The 24530-nt window shown below is 44.8% G+C and overlaps 1 protein-coding gene across 1 annotated transcript in view; it reads right to left on the bottom strand.

Annotated features, from left to right (window-relative positions):
* The window catches only part of LOXHD1 (lipoxygenase homology PLAT domains 1), a 184802-nt gene that overhangs the window by 59877 nt on the left and 100395 nt on the right, over window positions 1-24530 (bottom strand). Inside the window, exons 20-27 of the mRNA XM_028749019.2 lie at window positions 23666-23817; window positions 20512-20645; window positions 16791-16936; window positions 16057-16161; window positions 13959-14087; window positions 11542-11706; window positions 9401-9582; window positions 6423-6539 (exon numbers count right to left, since the gene is read on the bottom strand). Of these exons, the coding sequence (XP_028604852.2) occupies window positions 6423-6539; window positions 9401-9582; window positions 11542-11706; window positions 13959-14087; window positions 16057-16161; window positions 16791-16936; window positions 20512-20645; window positions 23666-23817 (1130 nt within the window). The remainder of the gene's footprint in view (window positions 1-6422; window positions 6540-9400; window positions 9583-11541; window positions 11707-13958; window positions 14088-16056; window positions 16162-16790; window positions 16937-20511; window positions 20646-23665; window positions 23818-24530) is intronic.

Below are 24530 nucleotides of genomic sequence, written 5' to 3'. Positions count from 1 at the left end.
CAACCAGATAACTGAGAGCCCACTGAAACGCTCCGATTTGCTTGCCCCCACCTGCCCCAATACTCAGCACAGCAGATGAAATATAATTGTGAAATTTAAGTGGCACATGTTGCTGTGGCTTTAGCCCTCTGCAGCGAAGTCAGCTTGTCCTGCCCAAATGCTTTTCAATTTAATCTGACCTCATTTCCCCCCCTCGCCGCGCACAGATACGTGGAGAGGCTTCTTAGCAGTCTAATCAGGTAGCAGGGCTTTTAGCGGCTTGGCAGCCTATTGCTATCCTGTGGCAGGCCGTAATATCCTGCGGCGGATGATGGCACGATCATGCAGCACTCGGCTCTTTCCTTCCTCCTTCTCCTCCTCCTCCTCCTCCTCCTCCTCCCCCTTCCCCTCTCCACGTGCCCAAATCTAAAAGCTCAGCAAGAATATGTGTGGCTGCTCAGACGCATCACCATGCCTTGCTACTACATCCCCTCCAGGCATTCTCATTAACAAGGTTTCGTCAAGGGCTGGTTATGGCTACAGAAAAAAGGAAAAGGAAAAAAAACGAGGAGGAAGGGGAGGAAGCAATGGGCACAAGCAGCCAGTCGCTGTCTGCAGGGAGCTATCCAGAGTGCTGATTCCGATCAACGCAAGCCAGGCAAAGGATTTTGACTGGCTATTTCACATCAAAACAGAAAGATCCATTATACAGTGGTACCTCGGGTTACATACGCTTCAGGCTACAGACTCCGCTAACCCAGAAATAGTACCTCGGGTTAAGAACTTTGCTTCAGGATGAGAACAGAAATCGTGCTCCAGTGGCGCAGCGGCAGTGGAAGGTCCCATTAGCTAAAGTGGTGCTTCAGGTTAAGAACAGTTTCAGGTTAAGAACGGACCTCCGGAACGAATTAAGTACTTAACCCAAGGTACCACTGTATGTGGGGTTTTGTGTCAGCGTCGCTTGTGCAGGTTCTCTGCTATTCACTTGTGTCCACCCCCAATAACCTTCCCCCCCCCTCCACCTCTTTCTAATGTCTCAACAAATGAAACTGATCTCTAAAAAATGTTACTGGGGGGCGGGGGAGAGAGAGAGAGAGAGAGAGAGAGGGAGAGAGAGAGAGAGAGATTGCACACACTTTTGTAAACCAAGAAAATCTTTAATAAAACAGAAAGATCCAGCCGTTCCTCTGCATTCTCGCCTGAAAACAGCCCCTCTGGTCTCTAGGCCCTATTTCCACCCAAGCCACTCCTCCTCCTGCTGTCCTCAGCACCTGACTTCTCCTGCCCCTTCGATCCCCTTTGCCGTCTTCCCAGAGCATCCTTTAGCTCCTCGCTGCTTCTCCACCCACAATCCGTTCTGCCCATTTCCATCCAGCTAGTGCCTTGCCTGCTTCTCAGCTGCCCTGCCTCTCCTTTGGTCTTTCCACCAGGCGTCCTGCCCCACAGGCTCATGACAGCAGGGAAAAGGGGAGCCAGGAAGGAGGCACACGAGGGAGGGACGGAGGCAGGGGTCTAATCTGCCGAGTGCAGACCAAAGCCACTTAAGAGACAGCTGCCGGTGGCTGCCGGCTTCCTCCCCAGCATGCCGGGGAAGGCTTCCTTTGTTCCTAGATGTGGCTGGATTTTGAAGAGCGTGCGCCGTTAGCACAGGAGCACCAGAAGCTAACGGCGCATAATGTGCACCAGCGAGAGCTCATTAGTTTCAGGGAGGGGAAAGCAGAGAAGCTGCTGCAGTTATCTAAGAGTCCCTTGAGGATTTTGCCTGCTCTCTTCCATCCTTCAAGGCAGCTCTCTGCTTCCCTGCTCGGTGTCGTCTCGTGATATAACGATACATCAAGACATTAGGAGGCAAATCCTGGGTTCGGGGCTTGGTTTGTAACAGGCTGGCTGGGAAGAAATGGCAGCGGGGGGCAGGGAGTGATGAACTATTCCCTTGCACAGCAGTTTCTGCTATTTTTTTATCCATTTTTTGGGTGGGGAGAGGTCCAGTCAGGTTTCAAGATTGTAAAGCAACCTGATTTGGAGGGCAGACTCAGGATGACCTGAAGGGCATTTGCAGGTGGACATTGGCAGCTGTCACTCTGCCTTATCCTATTAATTATCCCCTGAAAACAACCCATTCCAACATTACTTACATTACTTGGCATGTGGGTACAGGTGAATGTTTTTCTGCCCACTGCAGAATGGGTACAGGTGAACGTTTTTCTGCCCACTCCCTTATAATAATAATATTATTATAATTATTATTATTATTATTATTTATACCCCGCCCATCTGGCTGGGTTTCCCCAGCCACTCTGGGCGGCTTCCAACAAAACGCTAAAATACAATAACCTATTAAACATTAAAAGCTTCCCTAAACAAGGCTGCCTTCAGATGTTGTCTAAAAGTTTGGTAGTTGTTGTTCTCTTTGACATCTGGTGGGAGGGTGTTCCACAGGGCGGGTGCCACTACTGAGAAGGCCCTCTGCCTGCTTCCCTGTAACTTGGCTTCTCATAGCAAAGCCAATGAGAAGCCCTCAGTGCCCTGTTCTATGCCTTCCCAGCCTAAGAGCATGCCTCTTCCATTTCCCTCAGACTCTGGGCATGTCTCCCTTGTCGCTCTTCCTGCTCCACATCCAGGCAGGAGGCCGCATCTGCGGAATCAGATACAGGCCATTTAAGGATTGCAGACGGCTCTTCCAGAGGGGAGGAGCCACTGCAAGAGTAGGCCCTGCCGGCCTTCTTAAGTCTTCAGGGAACATTTTCCACACTCGGCCAACAGGGTGCACTGGGAGCTGCTGAGGTTTCTGACCTTCCTGAGGAAGCAAGATACCGTATTTTTCGCTCTATAAGATGCACCAGGCCACAAGACGCACCTAGTTTTTGGAGGAGGAAAACAAGAAGAAAAAATATTCTGAATCTCAGAAGCCAGAACAGCAAGAGGGATCGCTGTGCAGTGAAAGCAGCAATCCCTCTTGCTGTTCTGGCTTCTGGGATAGCTGCGCAGCCTGCATTCACTCCATAAGATGCACACACATTTCCCCTTACTTTTTAGAAGGGAAAAAGTGAGTCTTATAGAGCAAAAAATACGGTACATTTTGTTTTGATGAGGTAGGCAGCACATTAACTGGAAAATTAGCACCATAAAATTTTAGAGCAGAGCGCAGTTAGCTGCCTTACAGTGAGTCCGAACCAGTGGTATATTTAGCTCAATATTCTCTACACGGACCGGCAGGGGCTGTCCAGAGTTTCAGACAGGGATACTCTCCCAGCCCTACCTAGAGATAATGAGGATTGAGCCCGGAACTTTCTGCATGCAAAGCAGCTGCTCTACACTGAGCTGTTTGCTTTTTTCTTTAAGTTCTATTTTTTAAAAAAAATCCTCAAGAAAATTCATCACCATTTTACTGCGAATTTCTCCAAATATCCACGTTTTTGCATGCCCTTCTGCCTGATACACACACTTTTGCAAAGGGATTTCAATAATATAATGCATATATAATATGTGCATATCCGTGTGTTTTTGTGCACACTGCTTTGTCAGGGAACCTCATTGCAAGATGCGAAAAAGTGCAACTAATAATAATAATAATAATAATAATAATAATAATAATAATAATAATTTATTATTTATACACAGCCCATCTGGCTGGGTTTCCCCAGCCACTTTGGGCGGCTTCCAACAAAATATTAAAATACCGTAATACATCAAATATTAAAAGCTTCCCTAAACAGGGTTGCCTTCAGATGTCTTCTAAAAGTCTGGTAGTTATTGTTCTCTTTGACATCTGGTGGGAGGACGTTCCACAGGGTGGGTGCCACTACCGAGAAGGCCCTCTGCCTGGTTCCCTGTAACTTGGCTTCTCACAGCGAGGGAACCACCAGAAGGCCCTCGTCGCTGGACCTCAGTGTCCGGGCAGAACGATGGGGGTGGAGACTCTCCTTCAGATATAAATTCTGAAGGGTGGCAGTGTTCCAGTTCCCGTATTGTTTCAGACAGTCCAAATTAGGCAGGCTCACCTTTTAATATGGGCTGATTCAAATTTCTGCTCCACTCCTCTACTTCCAATGAGCATTCGTTCCCCTTTGTTTGTGGGGAACTTAACAAACGGCTGGTGCATGGCCCCTTCCATCATTGCAGAAAGTCTGATTTGTGCAACCTGAATTTTTGGGTTATGCTTGAAGCCCATTTGAAAATAGCGACTGTCAGGAACTGCCCAGTCAGACAGTGACTTGCATAAGGCCGTGAGAATATAGGAAGGGCCCTTCTGGATTAGACTAGAAACGCATCTAGTCCAGCATTCTGTTCTCACAGTGGCCCACCAGTTGCTCCATGGCAACTGGTAGCCAGAGGCAGACCATCTTAGACACTGGAGGTAACACATAGAGGTGTGGTTCATAGCCATCAACAGCTAATCACCCTTTAAAGTCACTACTCAGTGTGTGAATAAGTAATTTCCAGAATCACAGAACTGTAGAGTTGGAATGGAGCCCAAGGATCATCTACAACCCTCTGCAATGCAGGAATCTTTTGCCCAACTTGAACGCACAACCCTGAGATTAAGAAGAAGAAGAGTTTGGATTTGATATCCCGCCTTTCACTGCTATTAAGGAGTCTCAGAGCGGCTAACATTCTCCTTTCCCTTCCTCCCCCACAACAAACACTCTGTGAGGTGAGTGGGGCTGAGAGACTTCAGAGAAGTGTGACTGGCCCAAGGTCACCCAGCAGCTGCATGTGGAGGAGAGGGGAATCGAACCTGGTTCCCCAGATTATGAGACTACCGCTCTTAACCACTACACTACACTGGCTCTCATGCTCTACCAACTGAGCTATCCATTCATTCTGAATCTTGCATCATTCATCTTCCTTGGATGACCCTGAATACTACTAGATGATGATAGATGATAGATAGATAGATAGATAGATAGATAGATAGATAGATAGATAGATATAGATGATAGATAGATAATTTATTATGGTCGGAGACCAGCTTATAAAACACACTTGGGGATACAATCCCAGAAGGAAAACAAACATTTAAAACAACGTACAACAATAAATTTAAAATTTATAAATGTGATAAGCGTGTAGACACTTAAAACTTTAAGATAAGCTACCACAGAGAGATGACCCAGAGTCACCCATGGAACTGAATTTGGGGATTTTCTTAACGGACTAATTTGAGTCGGGGGATGGTCTGCGCCTACAGATCTGTATACAGAATCTGGCAACCATCCGGGTCGTCTTCTGATCTTTGCCTAACAGGAAAAGGTCAATTTGTTGCTTTTCCAGCAGGTCAGTGAGCCTCACCAGCAGGGGATCAATGGTCTCACTACGTGCCTCTTCATAAAAGGGACATCTAAAGAACAAGTGCTCTGGGCTTCCTAGATCCCCCAATGGACAGGCGCAAAGTCTCTGAGCATACGGGACTTTTTAAAAGGATCGTTCCAGGACCGGCGAGGGCAGAGCCGAGCTTCTGGTGAGTGTAAAAGCCCTTCTTGCATTTTTGGATACGAGAAAGAAGAGCTATGCTGCCGGTGCAGCTATATCTCTCTCGATTTCTCCAATTTTATAGTCAGGGCACCTTGAGCAGTCCTGTTGTCTCTCAGTGTCTATGATTCTTTGCCTGACCGTAGCTTTTGCCTGGCCCAACCCCAGACTCAGAAGGGCTTGAGGGGCAAAACCCAGTTTCTGAAGGGTGTTCAGAACTGCTGTCTGCCAGCCTGACTGGAACTGGTCACAGAGGATCAGTGGGGGTATTCCTTGGGGGAGCAGATTCAATGTCAGCCATTTGTAGATTGTGTAGATTGATGTTAGGCCCTGAATACTACTATTAATAGAAAGGGAGACAAACATTTCCCTATCTACTTTCTCTACACCGTACATCCTTTTTGTATCCCTTACTTGCCTTTGCTCCAATCCCATTTTGGGTCCCTTTTTGCCCCTTTTCTAGTTCTACAAGTATCCTTTTTGAGATGCAGAAGCCAAAATTCTACCCAGTATTCCACGATTTCTATACTGGCAGTTGTTGTTTTCCTACTGATCTATAACATGGAATTCACTTTTTCCCCCTACAGCTGATGCACACTGGGACAATATCTTCATCGAGCTGTGCACCAGATCCCACCAAAGATCTTTTCCCTGGTCAGTCATACAAACACAAGAGGAGCCTGCAGATCAGGCCTGCGTCCAGTTCTCACAGTGGCTGAGCCTGTGAAAAGCCTGAAAGCAGGATTCAAGCACAAGAGCAGCTCTTCCCACCTGTGGTTCCTGGTAGCACCAGTTCAGATCCCATTAGTTTATACGTGAAGTTAGGATTTTTGCCACCTCCTTGGCTGGAAGGAGGTAAGGACTTGCTGCCTGGGTTTGGCAACAGATTTGGGGTCTGCCCTCTGCTGCTCGAAGCAGAAATGTTCTGGTGGAATAGGTGCATGCAGCAAAATGTTCAGTTTTCTGCTCACCTTTCCGTTGGGTAAAAGCCTTCGTATCTGCACTTTATCAAGATGCCAACCAGGATTAATCCCTGCGCCGTCATGCCCAATGCGGATCTTTTCAAGAATGTCCCCAATGTCCTCCAACTGGAGAAATCAAGGAAGACATTTCAGGATCAACCAAAGTTTAGCAACCTCACTTTTCAACACCCAATCCTATTTGTTCCTTTAGCTTGTATCTTGTTTGTTCTTAATGGGATAAGGAGATGACAAATATTCCGGCAGCATCTCAAATGGCAACCATCTCAGAAAGGTGTGCTAGGTCCTAACACATTCCAGCTAGCAGAGGACTTGGCTGTAGACTGAAGCTCATGAACTTGGCCAAAATAAAACAAAAAGGTGTATATTAATGGCTGGAGATGAAGAATCCAAGAGAGAATAATGGCCAATTTAGACTTTGCCCAGGGCTTTCCGGGCCGTACTACAGCTAGGGTGGGGAATATGTTGTTGGACTACAACTCCCATCATTCTTAACCATTGGCCATGTTGGCTGAGGTTGATAGGAGTTGGAAGAATGGCAGGTCAAGATGGTGGAGTATGTAGAGATGGCCAAGTTGACGGGGGAAATCCGGAATCAGCACGACAAACTGTTTCAAAAGGACTGGAACAAATTTATATTCTATATGAAAGAAAATTGTAAACATCTGAAAACGTTTGTAGGTTTGGACTGAAATGTTTTGTCATGTAAATATACCAATGTTTTGTCATGTAAATATACCAACAATAAGGTGAAATATTAAAGAAAGATAGAAGGTAAAAAAAGAAGTGATTTTAGAAATGCTAAGAATTTAGTAAGATGTATGGAAGTCGGAAAGAGGGAGGGAAGGAGGTCAATGCTCTGCTAGAGCAATGTATTGGGATATGGAATTATGTAACAAAATGTGAATATGATAAAAATGGAAAACTTAATAAAAATCATTATAGGGAAAAAAGAGATTGATAGGAGTTGAAGTCAGACATCTGAAGGGCTACAGGCTCTTCATCCCTGCTGCAGAATTTAATGTGCAATAACTCAGGCAAAATGCCAAGCTAAAATCTGACCCCATCTTTCCAGCACGTCTCCTCCGACAGGGGAGAAAGGATGAGGGGGACTGAGTTCTAATCCTGATGGAGACTGAGCAGAGCAGACCTTCTCCTTCTCCATCTCTTGCCTTTTCTTGAAGGTGGCATGTTTAAGGTGTTTGTGCCCTGCGTTGCTCTAGAGCAGGCATCCCCAAACTTGGCCCTCCAGCTGTTTTGGGACTACAACTCCCATCATCCCTAGCTAACAGGACCAGTGGACAGGGATGATAGGAATTGTAGTCCCAAAACAGCTGGAGGGCCGAGTTTGGGGATGCCTGCACTAGGGCTTCCAATTTCTGGTTTCTAATAATAAAATAATAATATTTTTTAAAAAAATTATATCCTGCCCATCTTGCTGGGTTTCCCTAGCCACTCTGGGCGACTTACAGCCTATATAAAAACACAACAAAGCATCAAACATTACAAAACAAAATATCCTTTACGAGCAACAAACACATCAATAAATCAATAGTAAGAACAACAATAACAGTAGCAAATGCTTGAAACTGGGGTAGATCCATGAGCTTGCAAAATTATCCATTTCAGGTGACAGAGTTTACACCAACATTCTCCAGACCAACCATGATGGTGCTATCCATCTCTCCTTTCGAACAAAAATGATTAAAATCTCTATTTATCTGAAAAACATTTAACATTAGAAGGAGAGCAATTATTCTCCCCCTCCCCTTCTGCTCATGCCAAATAAATTGCCTTCCTTTGTAAAGAAATGCTACGTGTGCTTTTAAAGAGAGGCATGGAGGAAGCCAACGAAAAACAACAACAACAAAATGGTATATTTATTCAAGCACTTTCCACACTGCCATCAAATCACCTCCTGAAAGTGTGGCTGATAACAGTTTCTTAAATGCTTTCAGGATGCTATCTGCAGAATACAAAGCAGATCCAGCAGTAAAACTACGACTTCTTTTTTCTTTTCTTTTTTTTAAAAAAAGGCATTTCACAGCCCTTGGATGATCAGGAATCCCGGAATTGTTTTCAAGGTCTATTGAACTTATTACAGATTCTCAGAAACAGTTGACAGCATGCAACATTTTGCTCTTATTCCCCTCTCCCCACTCACTAACTGTCTTCTGCCAGTATAAAACATCAACCTCAAAACATGTAAAAATAAGGTTTAGGAACAGTTTTGCGTTAGTCCAAAGGAATTCTAAAGTGCTCAAGGCCATGCGAGGATCAAACAGGAAAGAATTAACGGCAGAACTATTTGATCCCTCAGTAAAAAAACAAAACAAAACAAAATCTGGATAAAAGAGCAGTTGGCCTAGATGTCTATTTTATTTCATCTTTAGCTTTCGAATGCCACAAAGGTGGAATGGACTGCAAGCAATTCAGGGGATGTGGTGCTTTTGTTCGCAAATTAATTTACTGGAATCAATTCTGCAATACTTTTCCATGTTTGTACCCCCCTTCTCCACATTCATGGATAGATAATCCGTCTCTTTGCCATGGAAAGAGTGTAGGGCCATTACCCTTCTCTCCTCCCCTCCCAAAAAAATCCAAATTACGTAGGGGGGAAAAGAGATTTTATTTAATGAGGCTCTCTTGTTAGTGCAAGGATGTGTCTGCTAGTGCAACAAGACTTTCTCTCCCTCTTCTGCATGCTCCCTGCCCCCAAATCACTGGACGGTTGTGGGGGGGAAACCCCATAGCTGATTTGATAGTGGGGGAGGATATTCAATTGCACAGGTGGAAGTCCTTGTGATAATGTGATGACTTCGTTGGATACAACCCATGAATACTGTAAATTATTAAGTAAATGTATGTAAATGTAATTCACAGGATAATTCTGAGAGCGAAGGATGAGTCATCAGATCTTGAAATTTGGACTGCGGGAAGGCGAACAGCTACGGCATCTCTTAGGTTACCTCAACAATGAACTGATTCACGGTGTTCCTCTCAAAGAACATTCTTCGCTCCCTCTTGTTTTGGCACAAGGATTTCTGGCGAGTGCAAACCCCATCAGCTCCATACAGGACAATGAAGACGTCTGCATCAGTCCCAGCTCCAAAAATATCACTTGTGTAAACAGTGACCTCGTAGGGAACAACTGCACCAGGCGAGGAAGAAGATAAACAGCGGGCAAAATGAGTTGTCATTGTTAAATGTATGATCCGCTCTTCACCAGCATTTTCCAGAATTAAAAACTCTTTTATGTTTAATGCATTTTATTGTAATATTTAATTTATTGTTGTATCTATAATTTTACTTGTACTAGGAAAGCCTTCTTATTGTGGCTTATAAATTTTTCAGATAAATGAATTTCTGCATATCAAAATGTACTTCATCTTTCTGCCAATGTCCATTTTTAAACCTCCCTCTCCTAACAGTGTAGTCTTCTGCATGTCTTTTTCTATGAAATCATTTTTATTTGATTTCACAAATATAAAATTATAACAATCCAAATGCTTATCCATATGTAGAGATTACTCTGAATCTCAAGACTCCCCTCCCCACGGGTCCTATTGTGTGGCGAGTTCCCGCCTCCCCCCATAGAAATAAAGACACGGGACACAATAATTCGAGTTAATGGGTCAAATTAGGCCACAACTTTTATTGATTACAGGAATTGAGCGGTATTGGCTTAGGCATTGGTCCTAACAACTAACCGGCTTGAAGACCAGTAAGGGTTAACCACCAGTGGGAGGAGTCCTGCTGAGGCATGTCAACTAGGACCTCCCCCCGGGGTCACCATGCGGAGGCGTGCCATGGGCCCACACCTCCATAGGCTTAGGACAAGGCCACGCCCCCCGGAATCCTTTACCGTACTACCCTTTTGTTTGGGGGAAGGTGATGGCGCTCCTCCCCCCTTCATCTGCATAATAAACAGTACCCCCACCAATGCCTAACCGCCAATACTGTGGAGTTGTGACGGTTTGCTACGAGGTAGGCGAAAATCAAGTGGCTGGTGCCATGCTGCCAGTTGGGAAAATTCCTACCAGGCCCCTTGACGGAGACCAACCAAAGTCCATAGCAACGTCAAAGAACCTAGCCTAAAGGTTGGGAAGGGAGGGAAAACCAGGTCAGCTGCGGCACGGGAAAGAGGATTCCCTGCTATCGCGAGGGCTGGAGCCAGCCCCCGCGAGCGCGGTGAAGGGGCGTGAAGCCCGCAACCCCACCTCCTCCCTAGCTCGGAAGTGGCTTTGTCAACATTTACAACTGCATATTATTCTACAATCTCTATTTTATATCAATCCATATTGTCCATAATATTTGTTACAATTGAGATTAAAATCCTGCCAATGTTTTCATCTGCTTGCAACGGTCTCTTAAATAAATTACAAATTTTCCCCATTCTTTTTTAAAGTTTTTGTCCTCTCGGTTCCTGAGCTTTCCAGTTGGCTTTGCCATTTCTGCATAGTCCACCAGCTTAGTTTGCCATTCCTCCCTGGCAGGGCTGAAATAAAAACTCTTAAAACATATGACATTTCCAATAATAGGTTGGGTCCTGAAAACACGCCTCTCATGTCTCAAAGGCCAGAGTGAAGAGGTACATCATGAAGAAGCCAGACACACCTCTGCAGGGACATAATTCCACAACCTAGGGGATTCCACGCAGGGACATACAGTGGTGCCTCGCAAGACGAAAGTAATTCGTTCCGCGAGTTTTGTCGTCTTGCGATTTTTTTCGTCTTGCGAAGCACGGTTTCGGGAAAGTTTTGGAAAAGCTTCAAAAATCACCAAAGTCTTCAAAAACCTCAAAAAAGGCTACCACACCGTGTGCTATGAGTTGCTCCTCGAAGTCAAGTCGCAACTGTATTAACGGTTTTAAGAAAAAGGAAACAAACTTGCAAGACGTTTCCATCTTGCAAAGCAAGCCCATAGGGAAATTCGTCTTGCGAAGCAGCTAAAAAAACAAAAAACCCTTTCGTCTTGCGAGTTTTTTGTCTTGCAAGGCATTCGTCTTGCGAAGTACCACTGTAATTCCACAACCTAGGGGATTCCACACCATTAAAAAAAATCATCATTTAAAAACACACCAAATATTCTGGCAAGCAGCACTACTCACATGGGACATATGTCCTGGTCTGTAGGGTTGCAGGGAAGAGAACTCTTTCAATGGCTCCATCATCTTCTGATTTATCCAGCCAACGGCCACAAGGGAACACAAGACACAGCCCCAGGCATGGGGCATCCACTTCTACCCATTCCAAGAACCAACCTTGAGCTTTACCTGCAGAGAAACAGGAGACAGTATTCCAGGTGTGGTCTGATCACACAGCACAGTGGTACCTCAGGTTACAGACGCTTCAGGTTACATACGCTTCAGGTTACAGACTCCACTAACCCAGAAATAGTACCTCGCGTTAAGAACTTTGCTTCAGGATGAGAACAGAAATCGTGCTCTGGAGGCGCAGTGGCAGCTGGAGGCCCCATTAGCTAAAGTGGTACTTCAGGTTAAGAACAGACCTCCAGAATGAATTAAGTACTTAACCCGAGGTACTACTGTACTGTTGGGACGCAGGTGGCGCTTTGGGTTAAACCATAGAGCCTAGGACTTGCCGATCAGAAGGTTGGCGGTTCGAATCCCTGCGACGGGGTGAGCTCCCGTTGTTCAGTCCCTGCTCCTGCCAACCTAGCAGTTCGAAAGCACATCAAAGTGCAAGTAGATAAATAGGTACTGCTCCGGCGGGAAGGTAAACGGTGTCGCTCTGGTTCTCCAGAAGTGGCTTAGTCATGCTGGCCACATGACCCGGAAGCTGTACACCGGCTCCTTTGGCAATAAAGCGAGATGAGCGCCGCAATCCCAGAGTCGGTCACGACTGGACCTAATGGTCAGGGGTCCCTTTACCTTTACCTTTACCACTGTACTATTACCACCCTTGATCTGTGCATTATACTTCTGTTGATGCAGCCGAGAAAAGCATTAGCTTTTTTTTGCTGTTGCATCACACTGTTGACTCATGTTTAGCTTGTGGTCTACGAAGACCCCTAGATCCTTTCCACATGTATGACTGGCAAGAAAGGTGTCCCCTTTGCTTCACTTGCCTTTGGAGCCACCTGGGAATTAGGGAAATATTCCTACCTTTAAAGAGCTCTATGCTGTTAAGACAACATTGTTTAAGAAACAGATAAAATTTCATGGAAGCTTTAAAGAGGGTTCCAGAATTTTCTTTAGTGAGTAGCAGTGGCACTCGAGGCTTGATTGGTGTCAGCCGGTGGTGCAAATAAAGGGAGGAAGTTGCGGGCTGCAATTTCCTCACGAGGAAAGCACACATGCACACGCTGTCAGCACGCACGCTGCCAACAAGGTTGGAAGTAAGACAATGTGTGCTGCTGATACTGTGAGTGTTGCTGTGTCAGGATTGTTAATTACTGGACTGAGATTATACCGTGCTGGAGAGATGGAGAAGGGATGTACTGTATTTTTCGCTCCATAAGACGCACCTTTTTCCTACTATTAAGAGGAGATGTGAGTGCATCTTATGGAGTGAATGGCGCTGCGCAGATAGGGAGGGCTGCGCAGCGCCCCTTCAACGAGGCGCCTGTCCTGCAAAGCCAGAGGAGGAACAGAAGGGACTCCTTCTGTTCCTTCTCCAGCTTCACTTGAAGGGGCGCTGTGCAGTTCTCCCTCTCTGCGCAGCGCCTCTCCTTTGCCTCTTCTCTGCACTGCGCAGAGAAGGAGAACTGCACAGCGCCCCTTCAGTGACGTGTCTGTCCTGGCTTCTGCCTTAGCCGCACACAGCCTCTTCGGGCAGGGGGAGCCTTCATCCCGCTCCCCAAGAAAGGCTGCGTGCGGCTATCCTATAAGCCAGGACAGCAAGAGGGATCGCTACATAGTGATCCCTCTTGCTGTCCTGGCTTCTGCCTTAGCCCCACGCAGCCTCTTCCGGGCAGGGGGAGCCTTCGTCCAGCTGCCCTGAAGAGGCTTGGCACAGTTATCCCAGAAGCCAGAACAGCCACACGGTATCCCAGAAGCCAGATCCCTCTTGCTGTTCTGGCTTCTGGGATTCAGAATATTTTTTTTCTTGTTTTCCTCCCCACAAAACTAGGTGCGTCTTATCGTCTGGTGCGTCCTATAGAGCGAAAAGTACGGTAAATAACTTTGTAATAGTAACAGAAATGCTTGTGGAACCAGTCAAGCGATAAAGAAGCTCTTGACTGTGAATTTGAGTATGACTCCTGTTCTTGTCCTCTGCCTCCGGGGAAAACTCTGCTACAGACAGGTAAAAAGTGGTTTTACCAAGGTGCCACCACACAAGCAGAAAAGCACAGCGGAAGTGTGTGGGCGGTAGCCTCTAAAATATGCAAATTAGGAAAGGTGATGAACCATCATATCAATGGCTAGAGGAAGCCCCCATGATCATGTAAGCTTGGGACCATCCTAGAAGTTGTCTAGGGTCAAGTTGACCTGTGTCACCAATTAACTGAGTGATAATTCTCTAGAGCTTGTTTGAACAATTTTGTACATTCAAGCCAACATACCTGTGTTATCGTGGCCAATCTTAATTTTTTTTAGGTCTCCGAGGTCCACACATTCCACCGTGAACACATCAATCTTTCCTCGCTCGAATTTGTTCTTGTTCGTCTTAGAAGCCTTCAGGCCAATCGTCCCTGTTTTGTTTTAATTCAGAGAGGGGGGTGGAAAGGATTATTATTAGTATTTATTGAATTTATATACCGCCCTAAACCCAGAAAAGATCAAAATAAAAACAACAACGCAATAACACTCCTCCTCCCCCAAAAGAGCCACATTTTAAAAGGGCATAGGATGCTGGCGCCAGCGGTTGATGTATATGGGCATATGCCAAAGCAGTAGCCACTGGGCATCCTTGTTGAGTCATTGAACTTCTACTCAATATTGATCCACAGTATATTCCAATGTATAGTTAGCAGAGTAAAAACTTAAACACATTGCAGGATACCCAAAAAATAGACCAGAGGCAATTGTTTTTCAACCAGCAGAGCTTTCCTGCTTCTGAAGGCAAATGAGCATAATGGTCACACTTAGCTAGTGACAACCCTTTGTCCTTAGGGATTTGGAAGAGAAATACAATGGTAAACCCTGTTCCAAATCAACCTTCTTCTCTACCTCAGGGCCATCTGCCATTAACTGCCCTGTGGGAAAGATCCTGATAACTTGTTATATGCTTTATTGTTCATTTAGTTTATTTTTATCTTGTGAACCACACTGAGATCTTCGGATGATGGGTGGTATATAAATTTTATAAATATTAATAGTAATAATAATGTGTTTGTGTGTATGTTTGAATGTATTTGGATGTTACTTGTAAATTTTCTTGGAAGGATTTGTATTCTTAAAGGCAGGATATAATTTGGATGAATAAATGATTTGGAGGTAAAATCATTCCTCGTCCCATTATTTTTACGCCACAAAATTTTATGCACCACTTGATCAGAAGGAAACCTCTAAACGGTTTACAAAAATATAAAATCAAACATTAAAATTATCAATTAAAAGAACAGTTAGAACAGCCGAGACGGATGGATGCCAACAAAAGAACAGGTATTTTAAAACATGCAAAAGATAATCAAAACCGACAGTTGCTAAAAAGGAAATAAATGGTATGTCAACATTCTACACGTCTGGACAGACTTGCCTAAACAAAAATGTTTTAAGGAGATGCCAAAAAGAGTACAGCGAAGACACCTGCCTGATGTCAACACCTCCACCTGAAATCTCACCTGCCCCTATTCTGACCAATCGTAGGGCTGGAGGTCTTGAGAGAGGCACTTGATAGAGTACTTGATGCAATTATACTACTGCTAGCAAGTACAGTCACTGCAATTAGTAGGTCATTCCCTTTGTCTGGGGTCGAAAGATTTTCACATGGATTAAAAAAAACCCAAAACTATCCACAGAAATGGTGAGAAGAATCATGCTTTAAAATGAAACCTGTGAAAGTGGAATTTGACTGATCTGTCCATCCCTAATTCAGTCAGATCTGGTGCATTTCAGAACACGAACTGCCCTGAATACTGCACAATGGAGCTGCCAAAAGGAATCTCAAGAGGCTCCAGGTGAAGACCCAAAGAAGGCCTGGACACACACAACAGCTCAAAAGTTTATACAGTGGTACCTTGCGTTAAGAACTTAAATCGTTCCAGAGGTCCGTTCTTAACCTGAAACTGTTCTTAACCTGAGGTACCACTTTAGCTAATGGGGCCTCCTGCTGCTGCCATGCCGCCGGAGCAAGATTTCTGTTCTCATCCTAAAGCAAAGTTCTTAACCTAAGGTACTGTTTCTGGGTTAGCGGAGTCTGTAACCTGAAGCATCTGTAACCTGAAGCGTCTGTAACCTGAAGCATCTGTAACCTGAAGCATCTGTAACCTGAAGCGTCTGTAACCCAGGGTACCACTGTAGTTCATCTATCCATGGCAAGAAAAGAAACTCCAATCTGATTTGGCTGCCCCAGTGAGAAAACAATTTTGCCATGAGACGATGAAAAAGCATTTTCTGGAAGGAGCAGCTAAACCTTCCATGCCAATTCTCTTGAGCCCTGGCAGTGAATTATATGAGTACCCCACCATCTCGCCCTGGGGCTGGGCTTTTTGCTCCCACCTGTATCATCTTTGGTGCCATAAAGGACGATGAAGACATTGGCATCCGTCCCACCACGTTTCTTGTCCCCAGTTTTCACAGTCACGGTAAACGTTGTGGATTGAGCTGTCAAGAAGAAAAATCTCCATTGGGAAGGGCTGACTTCCGAGCTATGGTGAATTTCATGCCCTCTCTTATCCCGTCATATACAAGACTATTCTATGAAGTGAGTTAGCCATTGAATAGAAGTGATCCAAGACCCGCAGTAGAGTCATACTTCTAGGATAGGGATGGGGGACCTGTTTCACCCCAAGGGCCACATTTCCCTCTGTGCAACCTGTTGGAGGCCACATGCCAATAGTGGGCGAGGCAAGAAGCAAAAGTAAGCTAAACAACACGTGTTTACATTTGTAATTTTTTAAAAAAATTCTTCATAGGTTGCCCATCTGACTGGGTTGCCTCAGTCACTCAGGGAGGCTTCCGACAAAATATTAAAAACACAAGAAAACATCAACCATTAAAGATTTGCCTGCAGATGTCTTCATTTGTCCAGTCAGCTAGTTTTTAAGGCCACACAATTCTGTCTATCCAAGGAAGGAAGAAGGGTTCAAGCAGAGTTCAAGGACTCATTCCAGCCAAGCAAAAACACTCGAGGAGGATGCAAAGCCTCTCCTCATTTCTGGTCCTCCTTTCTCCTCATTCCTCAACCTCAGCCTTTGTGATGCAGACGCAATTGTAAAGAGCTGGTGGCAAACCTTTCTGTTCCAGGCCGAGTGTTGCAAGAGACCCAGAATCGTCTGTATCCTTCAGCACAAAGGCTTCGTCCACTGGGACCAGCTCTCTGGCAACCTGACCGTCGTCTTCTTCCACTGCCAGCCACCTCTGGCATGGGAAATAATAACTGCAAGAACAGCACAGTTTAGCAACCTCCCCTTGGCCACCTCCAGACTGAGATCCTACTCTAAAGGCCTAGGCAATATGTGTTAGAATTCCTGATCTATGATTGCAGTCATGGGATTGTTGTCTTTCACATGACGGTATATGTTTTGACTCCACAGAGTGGGAAGTGACGGAGACAGGATGTTTGTGTTACTGTGTTCCATGAAGTGGGACTATTGTCCTTTGTTCTTTTTCTCTTTGCTGTCTGATGCTAAAGAGAGAGGGAGCCATGTTGCAGTGCTCTGTGTGTGTTTATATGTAAATAAAGTAGATTAGCCAAAATGCTGAGTTGCAGAGGTCTGTCACGCAAGATGTGCAAACTCTGCGGATCCCTAAGTGTGCCGGTGTCTGTTGGCATCGGTCGCTGTGATGTTCAGGCTGAAGAAAGCTTAAGAAGCTCCCGAATGATCGACCAGGAGGGAGGGAACATGCCAGTCGGGCATGTGTCTCTGCCAAGGTCCTACTCGAATGTAGGCTGAACTCCTGAGAATATGCTGGCTCCATATCCAATGCCCTTAAGGGCAGGTGCTCCCCGCAACCTTCTATTTTAGCACAAGTTGCCAGAACAAGGGAGTCAGTGAGGGGGCTTTCCTAGTCCACATCTGGGGCCCTGCACCTGCAATTTGCTTAGGGGGAAACCCTCTCATACTCTTCAATTATTTTCCCCCTTATGTAAATTGCAGGCAGGAGTTCAGATTGCCACCCATCGCAGGGGCAAATGGTTAAAGCCATTTTATTCACCTTCGTGCTAAGATCTAGATCCGACAATTTGTGATCAATCCGCCCTGTTCCCTCTGCACTTAAGAGTAAAGATTTGTAGCTAATTGTATATTTTGTTGCACTGTGCAAAATATGAGCAAGCCAGGGCTGAATTGATATTACCTTTGTAGATACCTTTCCTGGGAAAATCAGAGGCTCAGTATGTCAGGTTCCTATTGGAAGACCGGACAAATGCTAGAACATTAGCAGTGGCCGTTTTTATCGGTGGTTGCAAGAACCAATGATCCCTATATTCTGAATGAAATGCTTGTTTAACCTGGAGGTAGACTGTATGAATTGTGCATTGCTTTGTAACGATTTGTTGGGTCTCTGGACCGTAATAAAGGTTGATGGTGAATTATGCATTCTCCAGCTTGACCTTAAAGGGGCAGGTCAGTAGGACAGTAGACCAAGAAATTGTAGAACTATAGAACTGGAAGGGATCACAAGGATCATCAACTCCAAGCCCCTGCAATGCAGGAATCTTTTGCCCAACGTGGGGCTTCAGTTGTATATAGTTAAACCAAGTTATTTTACTTCCTGTTAGAGCTTCTTTTATTTGTTCTTTGCTCCTCATTTTCTCCACCCATTCCTTTATTTTAAGCATTTTCTTCTCTTTCACTTCTTTTTCAATTTCCTTTTTTAAAATTTACTGGGAAGTCTTCTATCATCACCATCAGAGTTAGTGAGAAATTTACTGGTATCAATTTTCCTTTATATATCGCCCATATCTCAATGATGATTTTTAATAAGGGATTTTCAATATTCCTGCCACCATTGCCTATTTAGTTTGATCATAACGTATATATTCACTAACTTCTCCCTCATTTCCTGTGTATCACTCTCTAACCATTCTAAATCTCATTGTTCTGTTATTCAGTCTATGATATATCTTAATCGATTTGCTATATAACTTTATATTGGGGAGGCACTGTCCACCTGTTTTCTGGGGTTTATACCATCTTCTTTTATTAATTCTAGGTTTCCTATCCCCATTACAAAATTTATTAATCATACTTTGCCAACACTTTATCTCTGTCTCTGATCTCTTAATTGGTAACATTCTAAATAAAAAAATTATTTTCCTTCCAATATTTACCTATGATAGTATTACCAGGATCCAGGAAATCTTATCTACGCAGCTTTTGTTATTGTTGATAATCTTAACAACCATTTTAGAATATATACAGTGGTACCTTGGTTCTCGAAACGCCTAGCTGCCGAACAAATCGTCTCCCGAACACCAAGAACCTGGAAGTAAGTTTCTGAACATTTTTGGGAAGCCGAATGTCCAACGCGATTTCTGCTTGAGTGCAGGAAGCTCCTGCAGCCAATCGGAAGCCGCACCTTGGTTTTTGAACGGTTTCGGGAGTGGAACAAACTTCTGGAACAGATTAAGTTCGAGAACCAAGGTACCACTGTATAACATTAATAAATGCCCTCATCTCGAAAGCTCTGGCCAGCAGCTAGCTTTCTTGTATAGCCATTTTGAGAAAGGAGGTGGGCTGGTTTCAAACCCCACACTACCTGATCTGACCTGCAGGCATGTATCGTTCTTGAAGATGCTGCTTTATCCAAACCTCTTTTGACCCTGGGTTTTGGGGGAAGGCAAATGGGGCCTGTCAGGAAGTTAGATTTTGTATAGGGGCATCACAGAACAAAGGCAACCCAGTCTTGTACTGAAAATCTCTGGGGGAGGGAGTGGACTCTTAAGACTGCAGTCCCATATCCACTTACTTGGTAGTAACCCCCATTGAATTCATCAAGGCTTGAAGCCTTTCTATTAGGTATTTTAGGCCAAGATATACCGAAAGAAAAGAGGACTTTATTTATGTATGCCACTACAGCAGCAAGAATGTTGATTGCACAAAATTGGAAGACGAAAGAACAATGGCAAGAGAAGCTGATGAACTATGCAGAACTGGAAAAAATGACAGACAGATTAAAAAGACAACAGTGACTTTGAAAAGGAATGGGAACCATTTATATTATACTTGCAGAAACAAAGAAAGTCTATAGACTTGATGGCAGGATTTAAATAAACATTCACATCGTTAGTATTAGAAAATGTGTAGAAGATAGAGAAGTAATATGGTGTATTCATTGTTATTTTTTATGTTTTTAGGTTTGATGTTATTGTATAAATATGCTATTAGTAGCTTTTTCTGTTAAGAGGCAGCAAAGTGGGTGAAAGGAGAAACAAACCAGAAGCGGAAGTTGGGGGAAGCCAAAAATAATTCATCAAGGCTTGGTATAAATGTTTAGGGCTACACTGTAGAACACCCAAGGGTACCACTACCCAAGCAAAGGAGGACCCCATTGTTGAAATTCCCCTTTAGGTTGTTCTGTGTAGTGTTTATCCTAACAGCAACTCCATGCCTTGTGTCACTTATGCAATCCTTGGGCATTTTAGTTACCATATTTTTCGCTCTATAAGACACACCAGACCACAAGACGCACCTAGTTTTTGGAGGAGGAAAACAAGCAAAAAAATATTCTGAATCCCAGAATCCAGAACAGCAAGAGGAATTGCTGCGCAGTGAAAGCAGCAATCCCTCTTGCTGTTCTGGCTTCTGGGATAGCTGCGCAGCCTGCATTCGCTTCATAAGATGCACACACATTTCCCCTTACTTTTTAGGAGGGAAAAAGTGAGTCTTATAGAGCAAAAAAAATATGGTATATATACAACTGGAGTTGCAAATTGATTTCAATTGCCCTGTGAATTGGTCAGGACCCAGAATGTTGCCTTAGCTGAGGGACAGTCATCGATCTGCTCACGTGATGTCCTCGTTGGTGTCAATGACCTCGATCCTCTCCAGGAACCAAGCGGGATTGCTTCCGGTGTTATCGTGGCGGATGCGAACCTTCTTGAGCTCTCCCAGATCAATGGCTGGAACAGTGAATACGTCCTCCTGCAAAGCAGCAAGAGAGAGAGAGAGCCCCCTGGAGTTCTGTATGCCCCCAAAGGGATTTGTGCCTTGAGAGCTGAGAGTTTCCCCATCTCAAATGTGCTTCACAGGCGAGTCCTATGCATATCTACCCAGAAGTGAGTTCCATTGGCACCAACAGGGCTTACGCCCAGGTACATAGGTATAGGACTGCAGCCTTGCAGAGCAATCCTATAGTCTTATGGGAAAGATGGGCGCTCAGGGGTACAGCCTCTGCTTTGCACACAGGAAGTCCGAGGGTCAAACCTCTCCAAAAAGGATTGAAACTTGTTATGTACTGAGTTGAATAGGATCGAAAATGCAGCAGTCTGATTGGTCCTAGAACAATAGGATCGAAAATGCAGCAGTCTGATTGGTCCTAGAACAATAGGATTCAGAATGCAGCAGTCTGATAGGTCCTAGAACAATAAGATCCAAAATGCAGCAGTCTGATTGGTCCTAGAACAATAGGATCCAAAATGCAGCAGTCTGATTGGTCCTAGAACAATAGGATCCAAAATGCAGCAGTCTGATTGGTCCTAGAACAATAGGATCCAAAATGCAGCAGTCTGATTGGTCCTAGAACAATAGGATCCAAAATGCAGCAGTCTGATTGGTCCTAGAACGATGCAGCAGTATGATTGGTCCACAGGAGCCAACCAATCCAACTGCAGGTGGAAGTGAATCCGCAACCTGATTGGCCTACAGGAGATTCCCGGAATTAACCAATCACGTGCGGCCCGTTGTGTAAATAATGTATATAAAGCAGATATTGAGGGGGAAATTTCATTCCTCGCTACTATGAGCGGAATAAAGAGCATGAAATCCATTCTTGACTCCGAGTATATTTAAAAACTCTAAAGAGGTGCTGTTAGTCAGTATAGACAATACTGAGGTAGATGGACCACTGGTCTCATTTGATATAAGGCTGCACTGTCCAACCGGTCAACAGGTAGATTGCCAGGGTGCTCCAGGTCAATTGCGGTAGTTAAAGAAGTGATTGCCCAGTCGCTCCTGCATGATCGCGATCTGCCCCGCCCTCATCGCTATGTCCCATCACCGCATTGGTGCAGCTTTAAAAGGTTGTGTTCCCTGCATCGGCGGCAGAGTGTGCAGGATTTGAGACCAGGGCGATCCGAAATTCCAGAAAGACTGGAGTAAATTTATTGTAGATTTAAATGATAACTGTAAAAAGACACTAGCAGGACTGAAGTAAATCCTACAATGTTGATAAGTTGTAAAGAGTTAGAATGCACGATTGGATTTGATATGGGATACCCGGGTGGCGCTGGGGGTTAAACCACAGAGCCTAGGATTTGCCGATCAGAAGGACGGAGGTTCGAATCCCCGTGACGGTGTGAGCTCCCATTGCTCAGTCCCTGCTCCTGCCAACTTAGCAGTTCAAAAGCACATCAAAGTGCAAGTAGATAAATAGGTACCACTCTGGCGGGAAGGTAAACGGTGTTTCCGTGCACTGCTCTGGTTCGCCAGAAGCGGCTTAGTCATGCTGGCCACATGACCCGGAAGCTGTACATCGGCTCCCTTGGCCAGTAAAGCGAGATGAGTGCCGCAACCCCAGAGTCGGCCACGACTGGACCTAATGGCCAGTGGTCCCTTTCCCTTTAGCTTTACCAGCTGAAGGGGAGAAGGGAAGTTGCAAGCTCGGCAGAGCAAAAAGGTTGATATGTTGATCAATGTATTGTTTGAAAAAACGTGTAAGGAAAATAATAAAAATTTATGGGGGTGGGAAGCTTAACAGCTCTGGTCTCCCCCCCCCAAAAAAAAGCTCAACAACTCTGGTCTCTCTCCTCTCTCTTTCAACAACTCTGGGCAAAGACAATGGGTAGATACTACCAGTTTTAGTGGGAGTAGATCACATTGACTAGAGAGTTGGATGTGCCTGATATAAGGCATTAGGTTTTCCTAGTGCCTATTCAGAGTGAGTATGTATGTATGGTAAAGGTAAAGGGACCCCTGACCATTAGGTCCAGTCGTGGCCGACTCTGGGGTTGCGGCGATCATCTCGCTTTGTTGGCCGAGGGAGCCGGCGTACAGCTTCCAGGTCATGTGGCCAGCATGACTAAGCCGCTTCTGGCGAACCAGAGCAGCGCACGGAAACGCTGTTTACCTTCCCGCCGGAGTGTTACCTATTTATCTACTTGCACTTTGACGTGCTTTCAAACTGCTAGGTTGGCAGGAGCTGGGACCGAGCAACGGGAGCTCACCCCGTCGTGGGGATTCGAACCGCCGAACTTCTGATCGGCAAGTCCTAGGCTCTGTGGTTTAACCCACAGCGCCACCCACGTCCCAGGACATATATTATTATTATTATTATTATTATTATTATTATTATTATTATTTAGATACTATCCTTCATTACAAGATTTCAGGGCAATTCACTGGATAAAAATGCCAGGGAGAAAACCAAAGAAATTGTTAAAACGAAACGATAACACCCCCCTCCCACAAACACATTTAAAAGGCTGTAGAATATTAATCAGCCTTATAAAACCTTTTTTCTTTTCTTTTTTAGAAACCTCTCAGTTTAAGGCAGGTTCACATCTGCAGTCAAACTGTTGCCCCCAACTCTGTTTGTTTAATGGTCTATTGCAGATAAACTGAATGCAATGTTACATGCACCGTCCCACACCGCCTGATTTTATGCATGATTTTAAAAAATACAAATAGCAGCTGATGGAGGGAGCTGATAATTATCAGGGTTACAGGAGGAAGGGATGGAGGAGTTTAACTCATTTCTTTCCTGCTGAGATCCTTAGGGAGAGAAACTGCTCCCTGAAAGCTGCTATTTGTACGGGGAAGAAAGTTTTCATTGGGAACAAATCTGTAGAAGCTGTAAATCTGAAATATTACTCCAGGTCTGTTGTTTGGTGATGTGCTGCGATGGAGGAGAGCAGAATGTCATGTTTGTCTCTTGGCTCTTTTCGGAGTGCTGGATTAGCTGGGCGTGTGACCTGCATCTAGGCACCGAGTTCTCAGGTTCTTACCTGGTTCTTCTCAAATTTGTTGAGGTGATCTGAGCGCTTCAAGTGCCTCTCTCCGGTGTCTCCTCTTTCACCATAGATGCTCAGGTAAACGTTAGCATCCGTTCCGGCGCCCCACACGCCCCCAGTGATGACATTGACTTCATACAAGTTTGCTGGGGGAAGGAAGCCATAAATCTGTATTCAGATTCTGAGAGGACTCATTGTTTTCCCTTCTGTAAACATGTTTTGCTTAGGCTTAGCCTCTCTTATTCACTGAAGGGTTCTGGTGAGTCAATAATAATAATAATAATAATAATAATAATAATAATAATTTATTATGTATACCCCGCCCATCTGGTTGGGTTTCCCCAGACACTCTGGGTGGCTCCCAACCAAATATTAAAAAAACAGTACAGCATCAAACATTTAAAACTTCCCTAAATAGGGAATTCCTCCAGGAGGGAGTTCAGGACTCTTCTCATCATAGGGTACCCACACTTACCAAGTATTGTGTTGTTGTTTTTAGTGGGGTAGAAGAGCTGGAAAAAAATTCACATCTGACAACCAATGTGGCCCTTTGGTCTCAGGTGTCAGAGCACAGGGGAAGAGTTAGACTCAGAAATTGAGCTAAGTGAATGAGGAACTGACTCTGCAGATGAGAGCTGGCTGACAGAGTTGAGAAAGGACAGTTCAACCCCCCTTCCTGGGGAAGACTCTGTTAGTTCTCAAGAAGAGGAAGAGTTGGAAGGCAGCCAGAGCGCTGCTACGCAACCAGCAGATAAGCAGAGGTCTGAGACTGTCAAATGACAGTGGGGAGGGTGAAGGACAGCCTCTCAGTCCCTGTTCTAGGAGACGGCATAAGATCAGATGGCAACAGAAGGGCAAG

The sequence above is a fragment of the Podarcis muralis genome, chromosome 11 (genome assembly GCF_964188315.1).
Source record: "Podarcis muralis chromosome 11, rPodMur119.hap1.1, whole genome shotgun sequence".
In the NCBI taxonomy this organism is placed as follows: Eukaryota; Metazoa; Chordata; class Lepidosauria; order Squamata; family Lacertidae; genus Podarcis; species Podarcis muralis.
Note: the sequence above shows the minus strand (reverse complement) of the source record. Positions and strands in the feature narration are given on the sequence as shown.